Raw genomic sequence first — 25734 nt, 5'->3', positions numbered from 1 at the left:
TAAAAAAATAAATATTACTTCGTTAATTTTTTTAATGAGTTCAATTTTCATTGCAATTTTTTTTTTATGCTAATGTATTTTTTGTAAATTTCAGATGGTAAGTTTGTTTTAAATTAATCGTTTCCTTAAAAAACTAATATTCAACAATAAAATAACAAGAACTAACATATAACCCTATAATATCAGTAAATCAAAAATGAAAGAAGAAAAAAAAATCCTATGATCTAACATGTATTTTTGAAAACTTACAAGTTTTATTTAAAAAAAAAAAAAAAAAAAAAAAAAAAAAACAACTAAATTTGAAAATGCATTTTAAATTGTTCATGACTACATGCATAATTTTCAATAATACAGTATATTATTTTATTATAATATTTAAAAAGCTCATTAGAATTTTAAAATAAAGCCTCCTACTAATTTTTTGTGTAAAACATTGAAACACCTTTTTTAGAAAATTTCATAACATATTCATTGCATTAATTTTTATTCCAAATTTTTACTTTTATTACTATCACTTATTCAAAAATTATTTATGCTTTATAAATAATATTAAGATTTTAACTAAAGTAGGTAATCCAAAGGTGAGCAGTGCTCTTAAGGTAGACCACCTCCAAAAAAAAAGAATCAATATTATTTTCAATCACTATATAGTGCTACTGCATTATAAATAATCCATAAGCAGAGCAATTGAATTTGAATCAAGTCATTGAATTTGAATCGTTTAGTATAATACGGCACCATTGTATGCAGACATTTTACTTTTTAAAAGAAGCTTCCTACTCTAATTTTCAGGTAAGTAGATATTTAGATTACATGTGTTTAATTTCAAAGAACATTGAATTATGAAATATTTTTGAAAGTTTATTTCTTACTTTTTAACTATTATGTTGTTATACAAAGTCTAATATTAAATGAACATATACAGAATAACATATACCATATACAGAATAATAAAATACAATAATTTGTGTAAGACATTTAAATTTCACTGAACCTTTATAAGAAAAGGACTATAGTAAATAAATATCTCACCCGTACACTTACATATATAAACATCTCATAACGAGAAAATTATTTCATGAAATTATTTCGTGAAAGTAATTACAAATGACACATTAAAATTATTTTAACATTTTATTATTTAGCATAATCAATTAGCAAAATACAGTTTTTAGAATTTAAACAAAACCTTACTAATTAACGAATTTCGATTTTTTAATAGTTTGAGTTATCTTTTGTGTTCTTTTTTAAAAGTTTCATAAATTATACAATCTAAGACATTCAAATGTGATTAACAAAATTTATATCAAGTAATCATTTAAAAAACTGTCATAATATTCAGTACAGTTATATTTCTGTAACATAAATTTAAGATTGATAAAATGAGGAAAACTTATTTAGATTGAAGCACAAGAAATTGATTTTAAGAAGCAAATATTACTTCATCCATTTGTTTCATACTTGCAATTAAACCAAATTTATTTATTTCAAAACATTCATCAAATAAAAGATGTTACATGTAATTTTAATTAAAGGCTGCTATTTAAGCTTTATTATTATTATTATTAAAAAATATTACTTACAACTCAGGATTTTAATGGAGAGAATAAAGGACAATTTATAACCAGTAACCAAGGTTACAACTTCTACTAAGATGTATTTACAACAATGCATTTTAATCCACAACTTTTCAATACTGGAGCTTATTTACAGGCAATACATAAGTGTAAAAACAGAAAAATACAATGAAAACTGCATTATAAAATATTTTAAAAAGAAAAAAACATTTTAGCTTTATTAAATTGTGTTAAGTCTAATGACACTTCCGTGATTTTTTTTTTACTTATAATGGAATCAAGAAGAAAATTTTTCCTCAGTGAGAAATGGTCTGTGTTCAGTCAGTTACTTTTTACATATGCTGTAAAAATGAATGCACCAGTATGAATCAGAATGCTATAAGAAAGATTCTTTTGACATCTGCGACAAGAATTAGGTTTCTTAGCAGGGTCAACAAAACGGTTTGATTAGCTCTTGTTAAGAAAGATTTATTACAGACGCTACAAGAATATGGTTTCTCAACCAGTAAGAACACGAGTGTAAAAATTCAGATCACCATAATTTAAAAAAAAAAAACCTACTTCATCACATACTTCAAAGATATGCTTTGTCGCTAGTAGGAACAACACAGTATTTAGTCAGATGACATTTCTGAGAAGAACTCTTATTACGTTATTGAACAACAAAAAACTTTTTCACACCAGTGCAAACACAAGCATTTAAGTCAGTCTTTTGAAAGAAAAAAAACTTTTTTGAAACATATCATTAGAATGTAAGTAGAAAAAAAAAACTTTTTTTTTGTATACAAGAATATGGTTCCTAAACAATGTGAACATGAATATGATGAGTTAGGTAATCCTTTCTTGAAAAAGTCTTATTACATATATTACATGAAAAAGGTTTTTCACTAGTATGAACACAAATGTGCTTATTTAGAAGAACTATTTTTGAAAAACTCTTATTACATATACTACAAGAATAAGGTTTCTCGCCAGTATGAAGACGACTATGTCGAGTCAAATTACCTCTACCTGAAAATTTCTTATTACATATATTACAAGAATAAGGCGTCTCACCTGTATGAACAAAAATATGTCGAGTCAAAGTACCCTTTGTTGAAAATCTCTTATAACATATACTACAAGAATAAGGCTTCTCACTTGTATGAACAAGACTGTGTTGAGTCAATTGACTTCCTTGTCTGAAACTCTTATTACATATACTACAAGAATAAGGTTTCTCACCGGTATGAACTCGAATATGCTTACATAGACACGCTCTTCGAGCAAAACTCTTACTACATATACTACAAGAATAAGGTTTCTCACCGGTATGAACTCGAATGTGCTTAAATAGACTCTCTCTTTCAGAAAAACTCTTATTACATTTACTACAAGAAAAAGGTTTCTCATTGGTATGAACTCGAATGTGCCTAAATAGACTCTCTCTCTGAGAAAAACTCTTACTACATATACTACAAGAATAAGGTTTCTCACCGGTATGAACTCGACTATGTAGCGTCAAANTAAATAGACTCTCTCTTTCAGAAAAACTCTTATTACATTTACTACAAGAAAAAGGTTTCTCACCAGTATGAACACGACTATGTCGAGTCAAATTACCTTTTTGTGAAAATCTCCTATAACATATACTACAAGAATAAGGCTTCTCACTTGTATGAATACGACTGTGTGCAGTCAATTTACCTTTTTGTGCAAAACTCTTATTACATACACTACAAGAATAAGGTTTCTCACCAGTATGAACACGATCATGAAGCGTCAAATAAGCTCTACTTGAAAATCTATTATTACATTTACTACAAGAAAAGAGTTTCTCACCAGTATGAACACGACTATGTTTAGTCAAATTACTTTTTACAGAAAATCTCTTATAACATATACTACAAGAATAAGGCTTCTCACCTGTATGAACACGACTGTGTTCAGTCAATTTACCTTTTGTTGCAAAACTCTTATTACATACACTACAAGAATAAGGTTTCTCACCAGTATGAACACGATTGTGAAGCGTCAAATAAGCTCTACTTAAAAATCTCTTATCACATGTACTACATGAAAAAGGTTTCTCACCAGTATGAACACGTCTATGTTGAGCCAAATAACCTTTAAATGAAAATCTCTTATAACATATACTACAAGAATAAGGCTTCTCACTTGTATGAACACGACTATGTGCAGTCAATTGACCTTTTCGCGCAAAACTCTTATTACACACACTACAAGAATACGGTTTCTCACCAGTATGAACACGAGTATGTTGAGTCAAATCATGTTTTGATGAAAATCTCTTACTACATATAGTACATGAATAAAGCTTCACACCTGTATGAACATGACTATGTTGAGTCAAATTACTTCTTTGTGTAAAATTCGCATTACATACACTACAACAATAAGGCTTCTCACCTGTATGAACACGGTAATGTACTGCCAGTAGACTTCTACAGGAAAAACTCTTATTACATATACAAGAATAAAGCTTCTCACCCATATTAACACGATTGTGCCTAGTTAGATCTCTTTGTGAAAAATTCTTATTATACTCTTCTTATGCTACAAGAATAGGATTTCTCACCAGTATTAAATTTGCAGTGTTTAGTGAGATTACTTCTTTTTGAAAAAATTATCTTACAGGATGAAAAACACTTTTACAGTATATGTTTACTTTTCTGAGAAAAAATTAAATCATAAGTGTAGATAAATTGTGTGTAGTTGAGTAAGATCTCTAGAATAACAATCATGAATATGCTGCAAGAAATGAAGACATATATTCACTTTGCAATGATTTAAAATAAAAATACAGAAATATAAGAAAAAATATAAATTTTCTATTCAAAATAAAATTTTTGGTTTTTATTTGAAACAAATAGCTATTACTAGATAATGGAAAAATAATTAGTCATTAAAAAAATGAAGGCAATAATTCAAAATAATTTTCACTACAAAAGTAAGTCATTTAATAGCATAAAGAGGCCTTCAATAACACATAATTCAAAATGATCATGTTGTATCAAATCTTTTACTATGACTACATTTTTTAAATAAGCAAAATAAAATATGGTGGAAATATGATAACTTTATAACAAGAATATGATTTATTAATAGGTGTGTCAGAGAAAGGATCAATTTAAATTATATTGAGATGCAAAATTTTTTCCCCACAAACTTTTATAATATTTCTATTTTAACATACATACAAAACTAAATTAAATTATTCAACTTTTGTTTTTTTACAAAAAAAACTGCTAAAACAATGAACATAGTTATGTAGAAAATTACCTTACATTTAATACATTATTGAATGAGTGCATTCTTAGACACACTGCAAAATGAATGTTATATGTTATTAGAAAAACTTCTCGCAAAAATAAACAGTAATGTGTCACACTTTAGTGACACAATATAGAATGTTATTGTCAAGGCAGTATATTGCCTTCAATAATAATATCTCCTTCTGCCAGAAAGCGTATAACACACACGGCATGAACAGATTATTAATTACATGAAATTGAACAGAAAACACGTTTTTTTTTAATATTTAGGCATGCACAGAAGTAATTTTAGTTACTGACAGCAGGAAGAAAGTGTTATTTTATCAGTCCATTTATTTCTGTTCTCAGAATGAAGAAGATAATGTTATATGAATGCGATCTGCATAGAAATAACTGTTTTAGAGCTCTTTGTATAGATTTTCAATTATATTGGTGCAATTCACTCACTGTTTTCAGTATAGAATTCTAACAGTGGCGGTAATTGATTGATTGATTGCACTCCCGTCTATTAAAGGTCAAATTTTGAAGTAAGAATACCTTAGTGGCGCCATCTATTGTAATATAGTGAAACTAATGTTAGATATAGTACCCTTAAATTTCATTAATAAGTACCAAAATATTTTTAAATCAACAATAGTTTATAATATTTCGGTGCAAAATTTAAATTAAGTTAATAAATAATACATAATTTTTGAAGTCACAGACATTTAAATCAAAATTAAGGTTATATTTTGCGGATGATATTCTTCTACATCATAAAAAAACGAAATCATTGTCATAGTAAGTGATGATCGAAAGACAGAGAAAAATTTCTGATTAAAATATGATTTCGAAAACTAATTACAGTTTTTGAAAATCTTAAATTTTAAGCTTAGATTAATTTTGTATCAAATTGTTCCATTTAAAGCTTACATTAAGACAAAGTTATTTATAATAATCTTACATTTTATTTTGAGAGTTAAAACAAATATTTTAAAAAGTGNCGAAACCGTATTAATAACGCTCATGTTGGTTCAATTTTGAAAGTAGTCTCGGCCAAAAAAATTTCTCCCGAAATAGGAAAGATAGTAGCAGAGAAGAGATATCAAATAGCAAACAATAATTTTACTTTATATATGTTTATTACAATGTACTATTGAAAAAAAATATTTGTTTCTTTTTCACTGATATATATATATATATATTAAATAGTAAATTGAAGGGGAGATTTAAAACTTAAATGAAAAGAAATGTTAAAATTGTCAAAATATGCATTTTGACATGTGCATATGATGTATTTTACAACTGCATTGGGAATTAAAATATTTTTATGGAATATTACTGATCAGTATTATCGATAAAAAAAAATTGAAAAAAACAGTTAAATAATCGAAACAATATTGCTTTTATTCAAAGATTTCATTGAAAATTTTAATTAATTAATAGTATTAATCTAAAATAACTATTGAAAACAAATCAGAAAATAATTTAAGTTAATCTGAATATTTTTTTAAAAAATTAATGTATTAAACATTAGAACTAAGAATTATAGTGATAAAAATACTTTGAATGAAAAAATTTTTTTTGAGTAATTTATAATATTGAGCATTTTTTCTAAGTAATTGAAAATTTAACTAAAACTCATATTAAAACATTAAAAGCGCTCAAATACTTCTTCTAATTCAAAAATGAAAAGTAATTTTTGAAATCATTGGTATTCAAATTGAATGTTTTAGACTATCAAATTGGAAAAAAATAATAATAAATAAATATTTAATAAAGATGAAGATGACTTGAAGAAGAAATTTACTAACTTTTAATGAGGATGAAAAAATAAACATGAAAATTAGATACTAAGAGTATTCTGCTAATATATCACAATGTATGATGAAGAAATGATAATCTGAATAATAATTAATACAAAACAAATTATTAAAAACATTAGTTTTAACGAAATTTTTTAAGTTGAAAGGTTATTGTATCTATAGTTGAAACATATATATATATATATATATAATATGAATGGTAGTGAAATGTGACGAATGTATGGAGTAAAAGGGAATTACCTTTTCTTAGAATTGTTCTGCAGGGGCAAGAAAAATCTGAATACTTTGGGGTTGGAGACTGAACATCCTTTGCTTGTTCACAGAGATTAAAATATCTTTCCCGAGCACAAAAAAAAAAAAAAAAGCTATTATAATTTCTAGAGGGGAAAAAAATCATAAATTTTGAGTTACGCATTAAATTTTTAAAAGCGCCAAATTTCAATCAATGTGGTTTTCTGATCGTTTTTTTCGGTGGTTATCACTACGAATTTCCAAAGATTTAAAAAAACCCGAGAATTTTAATACGGCAGAATTATGATGCGTGAATTTTCAAATTTTAGTAATAATTTTATTTTTAACAAGCGGTTATTTCAGAAAATCAGCTTCATGCAATTACTGTGGAGTGAGACAGGACATTAAACATCTAATTAAGCACTGTCCAAGATTCCGGGTACTTCGTGGAACCCACATGAATAACTGCGAAGAGGAACACCAATTCTTTGCCATATTGACCTGCAGGAAAATTGTGACTCAAATTATTAAGCAAACCCTCGAGGTCATTTTAGCCCCAGATCAACTGACTCCAGTCATGAACCAACATAGAGCATGTCATCGTAAATTTTTTAACTAATCAACTTTTAGCCTTAAATTTTGAAATTTTATCTACTTTTAATAAGCGGTTTATTTTAGTCTAATTCACAGTCAATCCAAGTGACTTTTCGATTGCTTTTTCAGAGGTTATCGTCGGATTTCCACGTGTTTCTTAAAATGTATCTCGTATCATCAATACCCATAAATTAGAAGTCACATTAAAATACGAGAAATGAGAGCTATAGCTGATCTAACCGAGCAACCCCTTAAGAGCATCTACACTCGGACAAGGTGTGATTATTGAAGCTGTAATTAACCCCAGGAGGTAATGTGAGGGGTGAAATCTAGAGGCAGATTTATTTACTAGTAATTTGAGGGGGGGGGAGGGTAGATCTGACCATTCATTTCATATCTTGAAGGCAATAGTTTCTTTCCAAGAATAGAACACACTGTCAATGTCACACCAAAGTCATATTTCCATTCATGCGGTTCAAATATTACGGCTTTCTTAAAACTTGAAATACGGGTTTCCAGTCACCTGGTGGCTTCTTACAAAAAGTAAAAATTTATCGCAATTGTAAAAGTAGTGCCAAATTGAAATTTCGAAGAGTGTTTAAAATTTCTTTTCATTTGGAAATTCATTTATATAATGGGTACCACAAGCGTGGGCTATCGCGATTTCTTGCTTGTTTACAAAGCTTTCCATCTGAAAGAAAATGCTCCAAATGGAATGATTTGCCGTTGCGGGCTTGAAAAAGAGGATACTGTTTTTTCTACAGATGAGGAAAGATATATTATGAGTGGTTTTTTTGAAATAGAATTTATAATGGTACCAGCAAATGAGGATGATATTTCATCAACTAAAAAGCTGAAAAAGATTTTTCGTGATATGTCACCTTACAAGAGCTTACACACTCGAATACGCCATCTGGTTCACTTTATTTAGCTCTGAAATTTAACTGAAGAGTGAATAATGTGCTTCGCTCCTTCAGAAATTCAGTCATTCGTGAAAATGATGTTTCTTTTTTTTACTTAAAAGTGTAATATTATTTTTTGAATTATAGCTATTCGAAATAAAATTGGGAAGCTGGATAACGAGAAAGACTAATGAAAATTTAAAAAAATCTTTTGAAAAACCTGATGATATTGAGAAATTATGTTATATACTTTTGAAATATTTAAAAAATTGAAAGTATAAACTGAATGAAATATATTTAAAGAATTTAAATTATTCTAACAAAATACAGAGAAAACCATTAACAAAAATATCCTTAACATAAACAACGTAAAAGCTAAATTCCGATGAAAATAAAATCTAAAAAAAAAAAATATTTACAATAAAACAAAAAATAAGACTAATCCGTAAATTTTCACTTTTAACTGACCAATTATAATGTGAAAAGGCAATAGCTTTCTTTAATCTTTGCTTTTATCACTTTTTGTAAAAAATTTGATGCAAAAGAAAAACTAAATATAAATCACTACTAAATGGATATTCAATTATTTCAATGATTCTTTATAAAATTGAACAATATTTTAAACATTTTTTTTTAAGAATCGGGTGTCAATGTCGACTATGAATTTTTGTTTGCTTCTTCGAAATGAACTATTGTTATAATTAATAATTTTAGTTGAGATTCCACAAAATTGTCAGAAAATCGTATGAATATTTGGATCTTAAGGCGAGGAATTTCATTTTGAGAGATCCAGAAAACTTATTATTAGAAGAGAAATTTACACTGAATGTATTAACTTTAAAATCGATGATAGCTCCCGATTTTTTCTTTGCCCATGGACTTCGTTTTTTCTCTTTCAGTCGAAATCTTAAAAGAAATTTTTTTCTTTCTATGATGCATACTTAATATTCATTTTTCCATATTTTCAGCTTTTCGAAATTACTTTTTAAGAAATAATTTGTTTTTCGAACATAAATTTTAAAATTCTAAAAAATTTACCGAAATTAATTTTTAATTAGACTAAATATTATAGTTTTATTATTTTACGTAAACTAAATTAAAAACAAATTAGTTATAGAACTTTTAAAATTGGATATGATGAATTTAAAAACTGATGATAAAAACAACGTGCGACATTTATGTTAATTGATTATAAAAACAACAATCTTAATGCCGAAAGAGTTCTATTGATATTGACTATCAAAGAAAAAAAATTTAAAAGAAGCTATTAAGGATATAGGCCATCAAATAAAACAAAAATATTCTGATTCAGATTATTATTATATATACATATATTATTATTATACAGAAAGTCAGGTATTATGGAATTAACAGGTCAGACACTGAAATTTGTATTTTGAAGGTTTTATAACATCAAAAAATGGATTTAATATAAAATTAAGACTTTGATGAAAGTATATCTCTGTCATGGTTACCATATGATATAGCAAAATTAAAAAAAAAAAAGAAAGCATTTGGAGCAGATGTAGTAAATTTATGGTTTTTTTAATTGGAAATAATGCTAAATTGTTTCATATTTCTAAAGTGCATTTAGTAATTTTATCTTTGTAGTGTTATGTGATGTTACTTTTCATAATTTGTATGTTTTATATAAGCTTAAACTTCATAATGTTGTTTAGTATTGTATTATTTTTGTCTCCCTTGCGGGGATTGTACTACCCGGGACGTGCCATCCTTGAATGAAGGGCAATATTACAAATTTGTAAAAAATGTGTATTATTTTGCAAATATCCTTTTGTCATTAAGCTAAACATCTCAGATCTTAAATAAACAGTTTAATTGCAAAATTTATTTTAAAAAAAGTCGCGACTTTTTTGCCAACTTGTCGACAAAATTATAGTTCTAGAAAATTCGTGTTTTGAAGCGATAAAACTAATTTTTGCGCGAGTTATACGAGAAATCTCTAGAATCACGTCAAAAATTCCGAGGGCTGCCTCTCCAAGCCTATATAAATAAGAGTGTGCTTTATAGTATCGGAGAACATTAGTCTGTTTGTGATTGTTCTGATTTGCGAGTCTCTAGTGAACCGTCTGAAATTTCAAGGTCTGTGATTTGTTGTATACTAGCCAGTTATTCATGCTGAAAATTGCTATATTTTCTGGAAAATTCTACCAATAAATTTCTGGGGTCTTAAGGACTGTTTTATTCATCTCCAACCCACTCAAACTTCTGTGCTTGGTACAATATATATTTATTTAATGGCGGGCACTTGCCATTGGCCTAAGAAATGCCAGAATTGCTACTATCGTTTCTTTACCCAGTAGGCGCCCGTGACTAAGCCACGGGGGTGGAGTGGCGTTGCCCACGTCATACAACCACGAACCCGTTTGCAGGACGGGTTTGAGCGAGTTAAAGTTACATCCACACCTACGGTGGGATTCGAACCCACAACCACTGGCCCTATAGTCCAGTACAGTAACATCACTAGACCAGTGATCGGCTATATATGTATAGATATTATCCAATATATCAAAAAGATGTAAATAAAAATATAATAAAAATGGTTGCTGTTTGCTACGTTGCCCTAACGAAAATTGACACTTTTTTCGTTTAAAGATACGTTTTATTGTTGATGGCAGCTGATGAATTACGACTTTTGATCATATTTTTATTATTTACATCTTTTTGTTCAAAAAAATATGCGTTTAGGTCTAAAACATTTTTTTATTCCACCAATTGGTGTAACGTATATAAAAGTCGAATCTAGTTGTATTTCTATTCTTTAAAATTTGAATGATCCAGTCATATTTAGGATGTCTGTTAAAAGCATTTAAATTTCTTTTTCTTTCACATTTTACTAACATTTATAGATAATTCAGGGGCCTTATTACTTGTTTTGGCTTCAAGGGTCATTCGCATTGAATCCTATTGCCCTAAGCATACATATGTAGGTTTAAAAAATAGATATTATATCAGGGTTCATACAGAGATCAGAAGAAGACATCCAAGGAGTCCAAAATTTTAAGGACTTATCAAAAATTTAAAAACTTTGCGTTAAAGATAACTATAGTTTTTTTTTTTTTTAAAATTAAAAAGCAGTTATTATGAGGATTTATGTATTGCAAAAATGTACATTTTGCATATTTTTTCTCTAACCCTTTTGGAATAAATTTTGACTTTGTCAAACTTCATCAAGAAAAATAAATAGAGTTATCACTTTTACGCATAAATACATTTTTCAGTTTCAAATATTGTAATAAATCTTGTTAAAGTACATAGTACAGATGTTAAAGATTAACATAAAAACCTAATAATCTTATATTTTTAAATTTGAATACACAAAAAAAATCTAAGGCATTTTATACAAAAAAAAATAAGAATAAAAATCACAGTAAATTATCAAGTTTGCTTGTAACATGTAAAATTAAAATTATTTGCTGTTATTTTTTTCTCTAACTCTTGCAATTCAATTTTTTTTTCTTTTAAAATTTTCTTCTTAAACTATTGGATTTTGACAGCTAAGTCACATCATTTCGTTCCCCTGCTTGGACAGCAAATTCATCAGCGGACTTAGTAAGTTCATCTATGCAATACAATAATCTAAGGAGTTTCTAAGGACTAATTTGGAAATCTAAGTAGTTCCAAGTACTCCTTGGAAAATTTTTTATTTCCAAGGAGTATAAGGAGTCTGTACGAACCCTGTATTATATTCAAGTATGAATCACAATTGCGTGCAATCTCATGCAATGGAAGTTCTCCCTAGTTACGAATTTTAATATCTATATAATCGATTAAATTTTTTTATTTTCAACTTATGTTATTCGTCTTTTCCAAAATAAATGTGTAAAGTTATAGCTAGAAAACTTATGCGTACTTAGTATTTTATTTTCAGTTTATTGAATATTTTGTTTAAAGTTATCTAAAAAAATAAATATTACTTTAATTTTTTTAAAATGAGTTAAATTTTCATTGCAACTTTTTTTTATGCTATTGAATTTCTTGTAAATATCAGATGGTAAGTATGTTTTAAATTAATCGTTTCCTTAAAAAACTAATATTTAACAATAAAATAACAAGAACTGACATATCACCCTATAATATCAGTAAATCAAAAATACCGTAAAATGTAAGAAAAAAATTCTCTGATCTAACATGTATTTTTGAAAACTTACAAGTTTTATTTTTAAAAAAAAGCTTACATTTGAAAATGCATTTTAAAATGTTCATGACTATATGCATAATTTTCAGTTCGAATTTTTAAAGAGTTTGTTTCATAAAACTTAATGTAATTGATTATTTATTTGAAATTCAGTAATATATTAATAAACATTTTTAAGAAAAAATTATTAGGTTTATTTTTTGAATTATAATTAACTTATTTAATTATTAGTTATAAAAAATGACATCTGAATTAAAAATATCAGCTAATAAGTATCTTTAGTATACTATCTAAAAATTTTGAGTATTCATAATTAAGAGCATTTGATAGGAAAATTAGTATGTTATTTGCAATGGAGAATACAATATGGGATTTATAATATAATACAGAATATTATTTTATTATACTTAAAAAGTTCATTAGAATTTTAATATAAAGACTACTAATTTTTTGTGTAAAACATTGAAACTCTTTTTTTAGAAAAATCTCATAGCATATTCATTGCATAAATTTTTATTCCCAATTTTTACTTTTATTACTATCACTTATTCAAAAATTGTTTATGCTTTATAAATAATATGATTTTAACTAAGGTAGGTAACCCAAAGGTGATCAGTGCTCTTAAGGTAGACCACTTCCGAAAAAAAAAAAAAGAATCAAAATTATTTTTAATCGCTATATAGTGCTGCTGCATTATAAAAAATCCACAAGCAGAGCAAGTCGCTGAATTTGAATCATTTAGTATAATACCGCATCATTGTATGCAGATATTTTACTTTTTAAAAGAAGCTGCCTGCTCTAATTTTCAGATCAAGAGATATTTAGATTACATTTGCTTAATTTCACAGAACATTGAATCATGAAATATTTTCGAAAGTTTATTTCTTACTTTTTGATCATTATGTTACAATACAAAGTCTAATATTAAATGAAGTGCATTTTCTTGTAACCATAAACAGAATAATACAACATTCAGAATAACATATACCATATACAGAATATAAAAAATACAATAATTTGTTCATAAAATATACAATTGTTTCATAAAATTTATTTCAATAGTAATCATTTTAAAAAAAACTCGTATCTCTGTAACATAAATATAAGATGTCATGTCAGCACAGTAATATTTCAGTAACATAAATATAAGATTTATAAAATGATGAAAACTTATATAAATTTAGATTTAAGAACAAAATATTGATATTTTAAAACAAATATTACTTTACCTATATGTTTCATACTTGCAGTTAAACCAAATTTACTTCAAAACATTCATTAAATAAAAGATGTCACATGCAATTTTAATTAAAGGCTGCTATTTAATTTTTTTTTTTAACTAATATTAAAAAATATTATCTACAACTCAGGATTCTCAGGCTAAGAGAATAAAAAACAATTTATAACCAGTTACCAAGGTTACAACTTCTACTAAGATGTGTTTACAACAATGCATTTTAATTTTAATCCACAACTTTTCAATACTGGAGCTTATTTTACAGATATTAAATAAGAGTAAAAACAGAAAAATACAATGAAAACTGCATTATAAAATATTTTGAAAAGAAAAAAAAATTCAGCTTCATTAAAATGTGTTAAGTTTAATGACACTTCTGTGAAATTTCTTACTTATAATGGAAGCAAAAAGAAAGTGTTTCTTCATTGGGAATGTTCAGTCAGTCACTTTTTACATATGCTGCAAAAATGAATGCACCAGTTTCATACTGGTTACTCATCAGTATGAAGATGACTGTGTCGAGTTAAATGACCTCTATCTGAAAATCTCTTATTACATACACTACAAGAATAAGGTTTCTCACCAGTATGAAGACGACTATGACGAGTCAAATAACCTCTATTTGAAAATCTCTTATTACATACACTACAAGAATAAGGTTTCTCACCAGTATGAATACGATTATGTAGCATGAAATTAGCTCTACTTGAAAATCTTTTATTACATATACTACAAGAATAAGGTTTCTCACCAATATGAACATGACTATGTTTAGTCAAATTAGACCTAGTTGAAAATCTCCTATTACATATACTACAAGAATAAGGCATCTCACCTGTATGAATACGATAATGTTCAGTCAGTACTCTTCTACATGAAACACTCTTATTACATTTACTACAAGAATAAGGCTTCTCACCAGTATGAACAAGACTATGTCGAGTCAAACTACCTTTTTGTGAAAATCTCTTATGACATATAATACAAGAATAAGGCTTCTCACCTGTATGGACTCGACTATGTACAGTCAAATAAAATCGAAATGAAAATCTCTTATGACATTTACTACAAGAATAAGGCTTCTCACCAGTATGAACACGACTATGTCGAGTCAAATAACATTTTATTGAAAATCTCATATGACATATACCACAAGAATAAGGCTTCTCACTAGTATGAATACGACTGTGTTTAGTCAATTGACCGCTTCGAGAAAATTTCTTATTACATATACTACAAGAATAAGGTTTCTCACCAGTATGAATACGACTATGTAGAGTCAAACTAGATCTTGTTGAAAATCTCTTATTACATGTACTACAAGAATAAGGTTTCTCACCAGTATGAACACGGCTATGTTCAGTCAAATTAGATCGAGTTGAAAATCTCTTATTGCATATACTACAAGAATAAGGCTTCTCACCTGCATGAACACGACTGTGCTGAGTCAATTTAGCTCTAGTTGAACATCTTTTATCACATTTACTACAAGAATAAGGCTTCTCACCAGTATGAACTCGACTATGTACAGTCAAATAAGATCGAGTTGAAAATCTCTTATTACATATACTACAAGAATAAGGTTTCTCACCAGTATGAATACGACTATGTTGAGTCAAACCAAATCTAGTTGAAAATCCTGTATTACATTTACTACAAGAATAAGGTTTCTCACCAGTATGAACACGACTATGTTCAGTCAAATAACCTTTTAATGAAAATCTCTTAGAACATATACTACAAGAATATGGCCTCTCACCTGTATGAACACTACTATGTTGAGTCAAATGACCTTTTAATGAAAATCTCTTATCGCATACACTACAAGAATAAGGTTTTTCACCAGTATGAATACGATTGTGTACAGTCAGTTGACCTCTTTGTCTAAAACTCTTATTACATGCACTACAAGAATAAGGTTTCTCACCTGTATGAACACGATAATGTTCAGTCAGTAGACTTCCACGTGAAAAACTCTTATTACATATACTGCAAGAATAAAGCTTCTCACCCATATTATCACGATTGAGCTTAGTGAGATCTCTCTGTGAAAAACTCTTATTATTCTCCTATTACGCTAGAAGAATAGTATTTCTCACAAGTAAGAAATTCACAGTGTTTAGTGAGACTACTTCTTTTTGAAAAAATCTAGTTATACAAGAATAACATTCAACAAGAATTACATCCTGTGCACATCTTACAGGATAAAAAACACTTTTACAGTATATATTTAATTTTCTGGGAAAAAATTTAATCATAAGTGTAGATAAATTGTGTGTAGTTGAGTAAGATCTCTAGAATAACAATCATGAATATGCTGCAAGAAATGAAGACATATATCCACTTTGCACTGATATTAAAATAGAAATGCATAAATATAAGAAAAAATATAGATTTTCTATTCAAAATAAAAAATTTTCTTTTTTGTTTGAAACAAATACCTATAACTAGATAATGGAAAAATAATTAGCCATTAATTAAAATGAAGGCAATAATTCAAAATAATTTTCACTACAAAAGTAAGTCATTTAATAGTATAAAGTGGCCTTCAACAGCACATAATTCAAAATTATAATGTTGTATCAAATAATTTACTNAAAAGAAAAAAAAAACTTCTGATCAAACATGTATTTTTGAAAACTTACAAGTTTTATTTAAAATAAATAGCCTATGATTGAAAATGCATTTTAAAAGTAGTCTGCTTCATAAAACTTTATGTAATTGATTATTAATTTGAAATTGAAAATTCAGTTATCTGTTAATAAACATTCTCTATAAAAAAATTATTAGATTTATTTTCTGAATTATAATTAACTTATTTTATTATTAGGTATGAAAAAATGACATCTGCATTCAAAATATCGGCTGATAAGTATTTTTAGTATACTATCTAAAAAAATTTGAGTATTCATAATTAAGAGCATATGATAGGAAAATTAGTATGCTATTTACAATGGTGAATACAATATGGGATTTATAATTAATACATTACATTATTTATTATAATATTTAAAAAGTTCATTAGAATTTTAAAATAAAGCCTACTAATTTTTTTGTAAAAAATTGTGAGAAACTCCTTTTTTAGAAAAATTTCATAACATATTCATTGCATAATTTTTTTTTCCAATTTTTTACTTTTATTACTATCACTTAATCAAAAATTATTTATGCCTTTATAAATAATATTATGATTTTAACTAAAGTAGGTAACCCAAAGGTGAGCAGTGCTCTTAAGGTAGACCACCTCCGAAAAAAAAAAAGAATTAAAATTATTTTTAATCACTACATAGTGCTGCTGCATTATAAAAAATCCACAAGCAGAGCAAGTCGCTGAATTTGAATCGTTTAGTATAATACCGCATCATTGTATGTAGACATTTTACTTTTTAAAAGAAGCTGCCTGCTCTAACTTTCAGATCAAGAGATATTTAGATTACATTTGTTTAATTTCACAGAACATTGAATCATGAAATATTTTCGAAAGTTTATTTCTTACTTTTTGATCATTATGTTATAATACAAAGTCTAATATTAAATGACGTGCATTTTCTTGTAACCATAAACAGAATAATACAATATACAGAATAACATATACCATATACAGAATAAAAAAAATACAATAATTTGTTCATAAAATATACAATTGCTTCATAAATTATACAATAGACGATTAGACAATTATACAATATAATAGACCTTCAAATGCGATTAATAAAATTTATTTCAATAGTAATCATTTTAAAAAAACTAATATTTCTATAACATAAATATAAGATTTATAAAATGATGAAAACTTATATAAATTTAGATTTAAGAACAAGATATTGATTTTATGAAGCAAATATTACTTTATCTATATCTTTCATACTTGCAGTTAAACCAAATTTACTTCAAAACATTCATTAAATAAAAGATGTTACATGCAATTTTAATTAAAGGTTGCTATTTAATTTTTTTTATTAATATTAAAAAATATTATCTACAACTCAGGATTCTCATGCTAAGAGAATAAAAAACAATCTATAACCAGTGACCAAGGTTACAACTTCTACTAAGATGTGTTTACAACAATGCATTTTAATTTTAATCCACACCTTTTCAATACTGGAGCTTATTTTACAGACATTAAATAAGAGTAAAAACAGAAAAATACAATGAAAACTGCATTATAAAATATTTTAAGAAGAAAAAAATTTCAGCTTCATTCAAATGTGTTAAGTCCAATGACACTTCTGTGAAATTTTTTACTTGTAATGGAAGCAAAAAAAAAGTGTTTCCTCATTGAGAAATGTTCAATCAGTCACTTTTTACTTATGCTGCAAAAATGAATGCACCAGTTTCATACTGGTTACTTATCAGTATGCAGACGACGGTGTCGAGTTAAATGACCTCTATCTGAAAATCGCTGATTACATACACTACAAGAATAAGGTTTCTCACCAGTATGAAGACGACTATGTCGAGTCAAATAACTTCTATCTGAAAATCGCTTATTACATACACTACAAGAATAAGGCTTCTCACTAGTATGAATGCGACTATGTAGAGTCAAACTAGATCTTGTTGAAAATCTCTTATTACATGTACTACAAGAATAAGGCTTCTCACTAGTATGAATACGACTGTGTTCAGTCAATTGACCGCTTTGAGAAAAACTTTTATTACATATACTACAAGAATAAGGTTTCTCACCAGTATGAATGCGACTATGTAGAGTCAAACTAGATCTTGTTGAAAATTTCTTATTACATGTACTACAAGAATAAGGCTTCTCACCAGTATGAACACGACTATGTTCAGTCAAATAAGATCGAGTTAAAAATCTCTTATTGCATATACTACAAGAATAAGGCTTCTCACCTGTATGAACACGACTATGCTGAGTCAAATTAGAACTAGTTGAACATCTTTTATCACATATACTACAAGAATAAGGCTTCTCACCAGTATGAACACGACTGTGTTCAGTCAATCGACTTCTTTGTGTAAAACTCTTATCGCATACACTACAAGAATAAGGTTTCTCACCACTATGAATACGACTATGTAGAGTCAAATTAGATCTTGTTGAAAATCTCTTATTACATGTACTACAAGAATAAGGTTTCTCACCAGTATGAACACGACTGTGTTCAGTCAATAGACTTCTTTGTGTAAAACTCTTATCGCATACACTACAAGAATAAGGTTTCTCACCAGTATGAATACGACTGTGTACAGTCAGTTGACCTCTTTGTCTAAAACTCTTATTACATGTACTACAAGAATAAGGTTTCTCACCAGTATGAATAAGAGTATGTTGAGTCAAATGACCTTTTAATGAAAATCTCTTATAACATATACTACAAGAATAAGGCTTTTCACCTGTATGAACACGATAATGTTCAGTCAGTAGACTTCTACGTGAAAAACTCTTATTACATATACTGCAAGAATAAGGTTTCTCACCCATATTATCACGATTGGGCTTAGTGAGATCTCTCTGTGAAAAACTCTTATTGTACTCTTTTTACGCTACAAGAATAGGATTTCTCACAAGTAAGAAATTCACAATGTTTAGTGAGACTACTTCTTTTTGAAAAAATCTAGTTATATATATTACAAGAATAACATTAAACAAGAATTACATCCTGTGCACATCTCACAGGATAAAAAACACTTTTACAGTATATATTTACTTTTCTGAGAAAAAATTTAATAAGTGTAGATAAATTGTGTGTAGTTGAGTAAGATCTCTAGAATAACAATCATGAATATGCTGCAAGAAATGAAGACATATAATCACTTTGCAATGACATTAAAATAGAAATGCATAAATATAAGAAAAAATATAGATTTTCTATTAAAAATAAAATTTTTGGTTTTATTTGAAACAAATAGCTATTACTAGATAATGGAAAAATAATTAGTCATTAATTAAAATGAAGGCAATAATTCAAAATAATTTTCACTACAAAAGGCATTTAATAGCATAAAGAGGACTTCAATAACACATGATTCAAAATAATCATGTTGTATCAAAAATTTTTAAATAAGCGAAATGAAATACTGCAGAAGTATGATCACTTTATAACAAGAATATTATTTATTAATAGGAGCAACTGTGAAAGGATCAATTTAAATTATATTGAGATGCAAAATTTTTTTCTCATAAGCTTTAATAATATTTCTATATTACCATACATACATACAAAACTAAATTAAATTATTTCACTTTTTTTTTACACAAAAAATGCAGAAACAATGAACCTCTTTATGTAGGAAATTCCTTTATATTTAATACACTATGAATGAATGCATTCTTCAATAGAAGAAAGTTTAGAAGAAATTTGGGTCCTTTAGTAGACTCTTCACAAACTATCTTTTCATGTAAACAGACCCTTCTCAAAATAATTTATCGTTTAATCAGACCTTTCACAAATTTGTTTATCATCATTATTGATTTGTTAATCCAATAAACTCTTCTCGGGGGAGGGGGGACGAAAGTTTTCCAAGTTTAAATTCCAAATGTAGTATTCTAAGAAAATATTTCTACTTTTACAAGCATCGGGTGCACATTCTTATTAATATTAAATGATATTTTTTTTTGTAATCAAATAATTGATCAATTTATATTTATTCATAAAATTAATTAATAGGATATTATGTAGATAAAAATTTAATTTCTGGCAATTTTTTAAATATAATATTATAAATTTAAGAATTGTTTAAGTTTACTTAATGTGTAACACATTAAAAGAGATACATTACTAAGCTGTATTATTTAAAATACGTCAATTAAAAATGTGAGTAATTTTATTTCTATTATTCGTCTGAAACGAATATTCTGTGTTGAGCAGTATGGGCTAAATACCAAATATTTATATGTTGAATCTCTAATTTAGTAGCAGCAATTGTTGAGCAGAATCTTGTATCTTTTCACATTTAAAAACTTCTTGAAAGAGTTTTTAGCAATAACAGGACCCTATTTGCACGAATTCACAAAAGCAGGACCCTGGCTGAAAGAATGTGACTTAACGCATATTTTATATTCACAAATTATGAGTAGTTTTTTCAGAATTTTACAAAAACAGGACCTTTCACAAAATGTCTTGACAGACCCCTGATAATGCTATTTACTATTATGAACATGAAATTATCAAATTAGATTTCATTTACAATTTATTTCACACACACATTGCAAGAATATGGTAGAACATATATTTTCAAGTCAGAAAATATTTTTTTAATACTTTTACTGATTAAAAAAGTTTGACATTACAAATATAGATATATATTAAAATAAATTGCTAACTTTTGTATCACTGTTTCATCATACATGATAAATGCATGTTCTTATAAATTAACATACATATGAGAAGGTCAAGAAAATTTAATTTTATTTAACAATTTTAAATTGCACAAACTGCATATAAAAAATATTCTCTCAGTGTTAACAAGAAAGTCACAATCTCAATTACTTGTATATAAATATCAAATCACAAGTGCTTTATGAATGTAAGAGACAGTTTAATCAACTGCAATAACAATCTATTTACAACTCTTGAATAATGCACTTCACGGAAAAGTACATCTAAAGTGTCAGTTAGATTATTGCAAATTAATTCCATTCTTCATGATTAATTTATCATGCCTTATTAAATAAATTATTTCTATATTACAATCACAAAACATTTAAATGAATTGAATTTACTTCTTGTTGCTACTTTTTATTCAGAACAATCATTAACTGCACTTGGAAACTTTTAAGGAAAGAGCAAATATTAAATTTCTATGATATTTTTCTCTTAGAACTTCATTGCAACTATGTCTCATACTTTGCCCACATACTTTTTACCATTAGTGTCACAACAAAGAATGTTACTGTCAACATAGAAAGATATTGCCTTCAATAATATCTCCTTCTGCCAGGAAGCATTTACATATAAGGCATGAAAAGTTTGTTAATTACATGAATCGAAAAGAAAACACGTTCTTCTAATATTTAGGCACGCACAGCAGAAATTGTATTTTCTGTCAGCACGAAGAAAATGTTATTTTATCATTCCATCGATTTTTGTTTTCAGTATAAAGAAGCTATATCATATGAATATGATCTGCATGGAAATAAACCTTTTAAAGCTCTTTCTATAGATTTACAATTATAAGAGTGCAATTCACACATTAATAAGGGTTTTGGATACGCAGTCTTATAAATTTGAGAATAAGAGTTTTATTACATCTTGTCCCCAAGTACGAATAAATCTTCTAAATCCAAATAGCCCATTAAGTGAAATACATATAAAAAATAATATCAATAAACGCTTCTTTAATTAAGTTGCGAAAGTCTTCATCAGTTTAAGGTAGAGTTCTAACAGTGGCGGTTATTGATTGATTGATTGTAGATTTTAAAAGACTATGGCGAGCTTATAGCTCTGTATTTCCATTGATGTAGTTTAGGGTGGAGGTCTGATAGATAGCTGTTGCTGTTGTTGTAGTTCAATGGGCTATTCGCGATAGCAACGCTCGTGTACGCCCTCTAACGGGAGCCTGAAAATATCGGGCATTAGTTCCAGCATAACCATTGGCAATGACGGACGCCATTTTCCTAGCGGCAAATAAGAAGCAAAATTTCCCTAAGGAAAAAGTAGAGGAACTTGAAAAAACTAACCAGAACATGCCAAACATCGAAGCAGAACACGCCAAGCATTTGAAGAACAATTTCTCAATAATTTTTACCTTTTTATTACCAACAACATAACTTCTGATTTCAAGATCACTTGCTGTTACAGATGTGTGTATTAAGGTAAAATAATTTTTTCTCTCTCTTCAATTCATTACAAATTAAAGTGATGCCAACATTGCTTTCGTCATTCCAATGAATAAATGTGAATTCAGAACGTACAGAACTGCAGTTATAGAATATTCCTCTTTATTGAATAGTATATATTTCTGTATCTATATAATTTCGAAAACAACACTAAAGAATCATTAAATTACTTAAAATAGTATCATTTGTGCTGATTATTAATACATTTTTATCGTTTCCTTGGTAAGTATTTTTTAGTTTTGAAAGAATAATTTCAACTAGAATTCAGCTGTTCTGTTTTTAAGCTACATATTCAAATTCATATCGAGATCTAACAATTATAAAATTTTGATGTGCGGTATGTCATCTAAAAGCAATGAAGGGATAATCTATGCATATATATGTATACATTTAATTTGGAATTCTGCGAATTTATAAAATAGGTGAATGTTATGATTTTCATAATAAAAAATTTGTTTGTAAATAATTATTTTTCTTATTTGATGATCGTTCTCCACAGAATGGTTTTTTATGTATGATTAAGAACTATAAGAATAAAGAAAAAAAGAAACAATATGAAAGTTTTTTATTTCAACATGAGGAATTTTTAAAATCGTTTTTTATAATAGGAATTCTTTATTATACGTTTTTTAGTTTATAGTTTTTGATAAAAATTGTCGTCAAAATACTTTTTTTGAAAAATTAAATGGTATAACATTATGTGTTTATGTATACTTCTGGTATATTCTAATGTTTGAAGTAATATGATTCAGAAAAGTATGGAATAAAAATTCGGTACTTACGTAATAACGCCACCGCAGCTACAGATTTGGCGGTTTTTAAGTGCCGCCAATCTACACTTAAAATTTTTGAGACAAATCATAAAATAAAACGCTTTATTTAAAATCAAAGTAGTCAATCAGATTTCGGTGGAAAATGGGCCCATATAGAGTTTAGCATAGATTCAAAACGATCTCTATTTTATTTCACCTGGTCGCCATATGAACTCTAATAAATAAGATTCCAAATGAAATAACATTTCCAAAACGTGCGTTTACTAAGATAAAGTTTCATGTTATGGGAATTGGTACATTTTCGTTTTTTCGGTAAAATATTTCGCTCCTGAAAAAACAAAATTGCATCTTGTTTTGTTTTTGGTGAGTCCCAAAGACGCATTTTCGTAGCACTAAAAAATGGCGTCAAAAAAGAAATACTTTTTTTTTGTTTGTTTCGTAAAGCATTCCTTATTTTACGTTTTTTAGTTTCTAAATAATGATTTTTATTGAAACTTGAAATTTTTGATATAAATTGTTGTCAAAAAACTTTGTTTACAAAATTAAATTATATAAAATTATGAGACTTTATATCCTACTTTTTGTTCATTTTAATTTTTGAAGTAATATGATTCTTAAAGCTATGGAATGTAAAGTTTAAATGGGCCTTTCATGTTATATCATTAAATTTCGTAAAACTATTTCTCAGGTATTGGGCTTTAACTTTAATAAGAAGATACATATTTTTTTCTGGTTATTTACAAATATTTTCCGATGTGTTTTGGATGTTCCTTCTCTAAAAAAAAGAAAAGAAAAGAGAGATACCATTTTGTTTTCGTTTGTATAAGAAAGAATATCAAACATTTTTCTTTTTTAAATTTAATAAGCCACAATAAAGTAGAAACGTTACAATGCTGCACGCTACATTAAAGACGTCTCAAGAGTAACTGAATGACTGTTGATATAGAAATCGCAGGCATTCGTCTCATACAACAACTCCCCCTATAGTTCGTTGCGATCGCGAATTGGCGAGGGTCTGGGAAACATCCCTGAGGATGATCCGAAGACATGCCATCACAATTTTGATCCTCTGCAAAGGGGATGGCTCCTCCGCCTCGGTAGCCCGACGACCTGTACTCTAAATCAGGCACTTTACGGTAGAACAGTTTAACGAGGACCAATACCGCCCACCCTCGGTCTCAACGCAGGCTGACACAAGAGGTCATCCATCCACGCACTGACCGCAGCCAGTTGAATGCTTGACTTCGGTGATCTGCAGGAAACCGTGTCTTAACGATCAGTTCCTTCAGGGGCGTTCCAGGTGCAAGTGATCGTTTGTGTCGATACATCCGCAGTACGGCAGTTTAGGTTTTATATCAATTTACACTTGTGTAAAAATGGCGATCGAAATGGGCTGCAGGTGGCGAGGAGCAGAAATCTCTACCTATGGCAACACTTTGCATGCTTTCCTCCTTAGCGTGTGGAGAGTCATAGAGGAAGGAAGAACGTTATTTTTTCTCTTGATTTTCATATAGATTAAAATCTTCTAACTCGGAAAACTATATGGAACTAAAAACTGCATTAAACATAGTTCCAAAGAAAAGTATCACGGAAATTTCGAAAAATATTTTTATTAAATAAAAAGAAAAAGTATTAAGAAAAGGAAAAATATCGTAGTGCATTCCTATACAACTGAAAAGAGGAGGAGCAGGAAGGGAGAAGGCATGAAACCGGTCTTTCCTCAGGTGGCGCATTCGAGCTTTGCGATCGCCAATAGCATTTGTCGGAAGAGATTTCGGGAGCTGATTAGTGGGCGGTGATCTTGAGATCCATCAAGGAGAACGAAGAGATTGCAACAGAGAAAGGATTGTAATCCTTCCATACGAGTTCTTTATTGAGCTGTTCGTTAAGGAAGGCTTGGTGGAGGTCTTAAGATCATGTAAAATGAGAAATGAAATTTCGGCTTGGTGCTTGTTTCGCAAACTGGTCTGCGCGTTCAATTTCTTTTATTTAAGTGTGAGCTGGAACCCAAATAAACGACAGAGATCTCACGGTCTGTACTGATTTGGAAATTTGATAAACAAGAGGAAGGGAAATTCTGGGAGCTCTTAGCAAATCACCGAAGTCAAGCAGCACTGGCTACGGTCAGTGTGCGGTGACCACTTGGATCAGCCTGCGTAGGGACCGAGGGGGCGCGGTATTAGTCCTCGATAAACTGCTCTACCATAAAGTGCTCGACTTCGCGTGCAGGTCGTCGGGCTACTGAAGTGGGAGTACCATCCCCTCTACAGAGGATCAAAATTGTGATGGCATGTCTTCGGATCATCCTCAGGGATGTTTCCCAGACCGTCGCCAATAGCCCATTGTGCAGCTCTAGTGCGACGTAAATTAAC

At 28.4% G+C, this 25734-nt stretch overlaps 2 protein-coding genes across 2 annotated transcripts; both read right to left on the bottom strand.

Annotated features, from left to right (window-relative positions):
- Positions 1 to 1115: 1115 nt before the first annotated feature.
- Positions 1116 to 5368, bottom strand: LOC107449437 (zinc finger protein 271-like). Its single transcript, XM_043052331.2, has one exon. It carries the CDS (start codon positions 4069 to 4071, stop codon positions 2377 to 2379), a length of 1695 nt encoding a protein of 564 aa, XP_042908265.1. The 5' UTR covers positions 4072 to 5368; the 3' UTR covers positions 1116 to 2376.
- Positions 5369 to 13408: 8040 nt separating this feature from the next.
- LOC122271323 (zinc finger protein 850-like) lies at positions 13409 to 22554 on the bottom strand. Its single transcript, XM_071183908.1, has 3 exons — positions 18133 to 22554; positions 15964 to 15976; positions 13409 to 15849 (listed from the first exon to the last, which is right to left on the bottom strand). Exons 1-3 carry the CDS (start codon positions 19230 to 19232, stop codon positions 14272 to 14274), a joined length of 2691 nt encoding a protein of 896 aa, XP_071040009.1. The 5' UTR covers positions 19233 to 22554; the 3' UTR covers positions 13409 to 14271.
- Between the last annotated feature and the right edge of the window lie 3180 nt (positions 22555 to 25734).

Source organism: Parasteatoda tepidariorum, chromosome 8, assembly GCF_043381705.1.
Source record: "Parasteatoda tepidariorum isolate YZ-2023 chromosome 8, CAS_Ptep_4.0, whole genome shotgun sequence".
NCBI lineage: Eukaryota > Metazoa > Arthropoda > Arachnida > Araneae > Theridiidae > Parasteatoda > Parasteatoda tepidariorum.
This window is presented reverse-complemented; position numbering and strand designations above follow the sequence as displayed.

Bases quoted from the DNA above. Each gene is read 5' to 3' on its own strand.
- LOC122271323 (XM_071183908.1), bottom strand. From the start codon at position 19,232: ATGGGTGAGAAACCTTATTCTTGCAGTATATGTAATAAGAGTTTTTCA.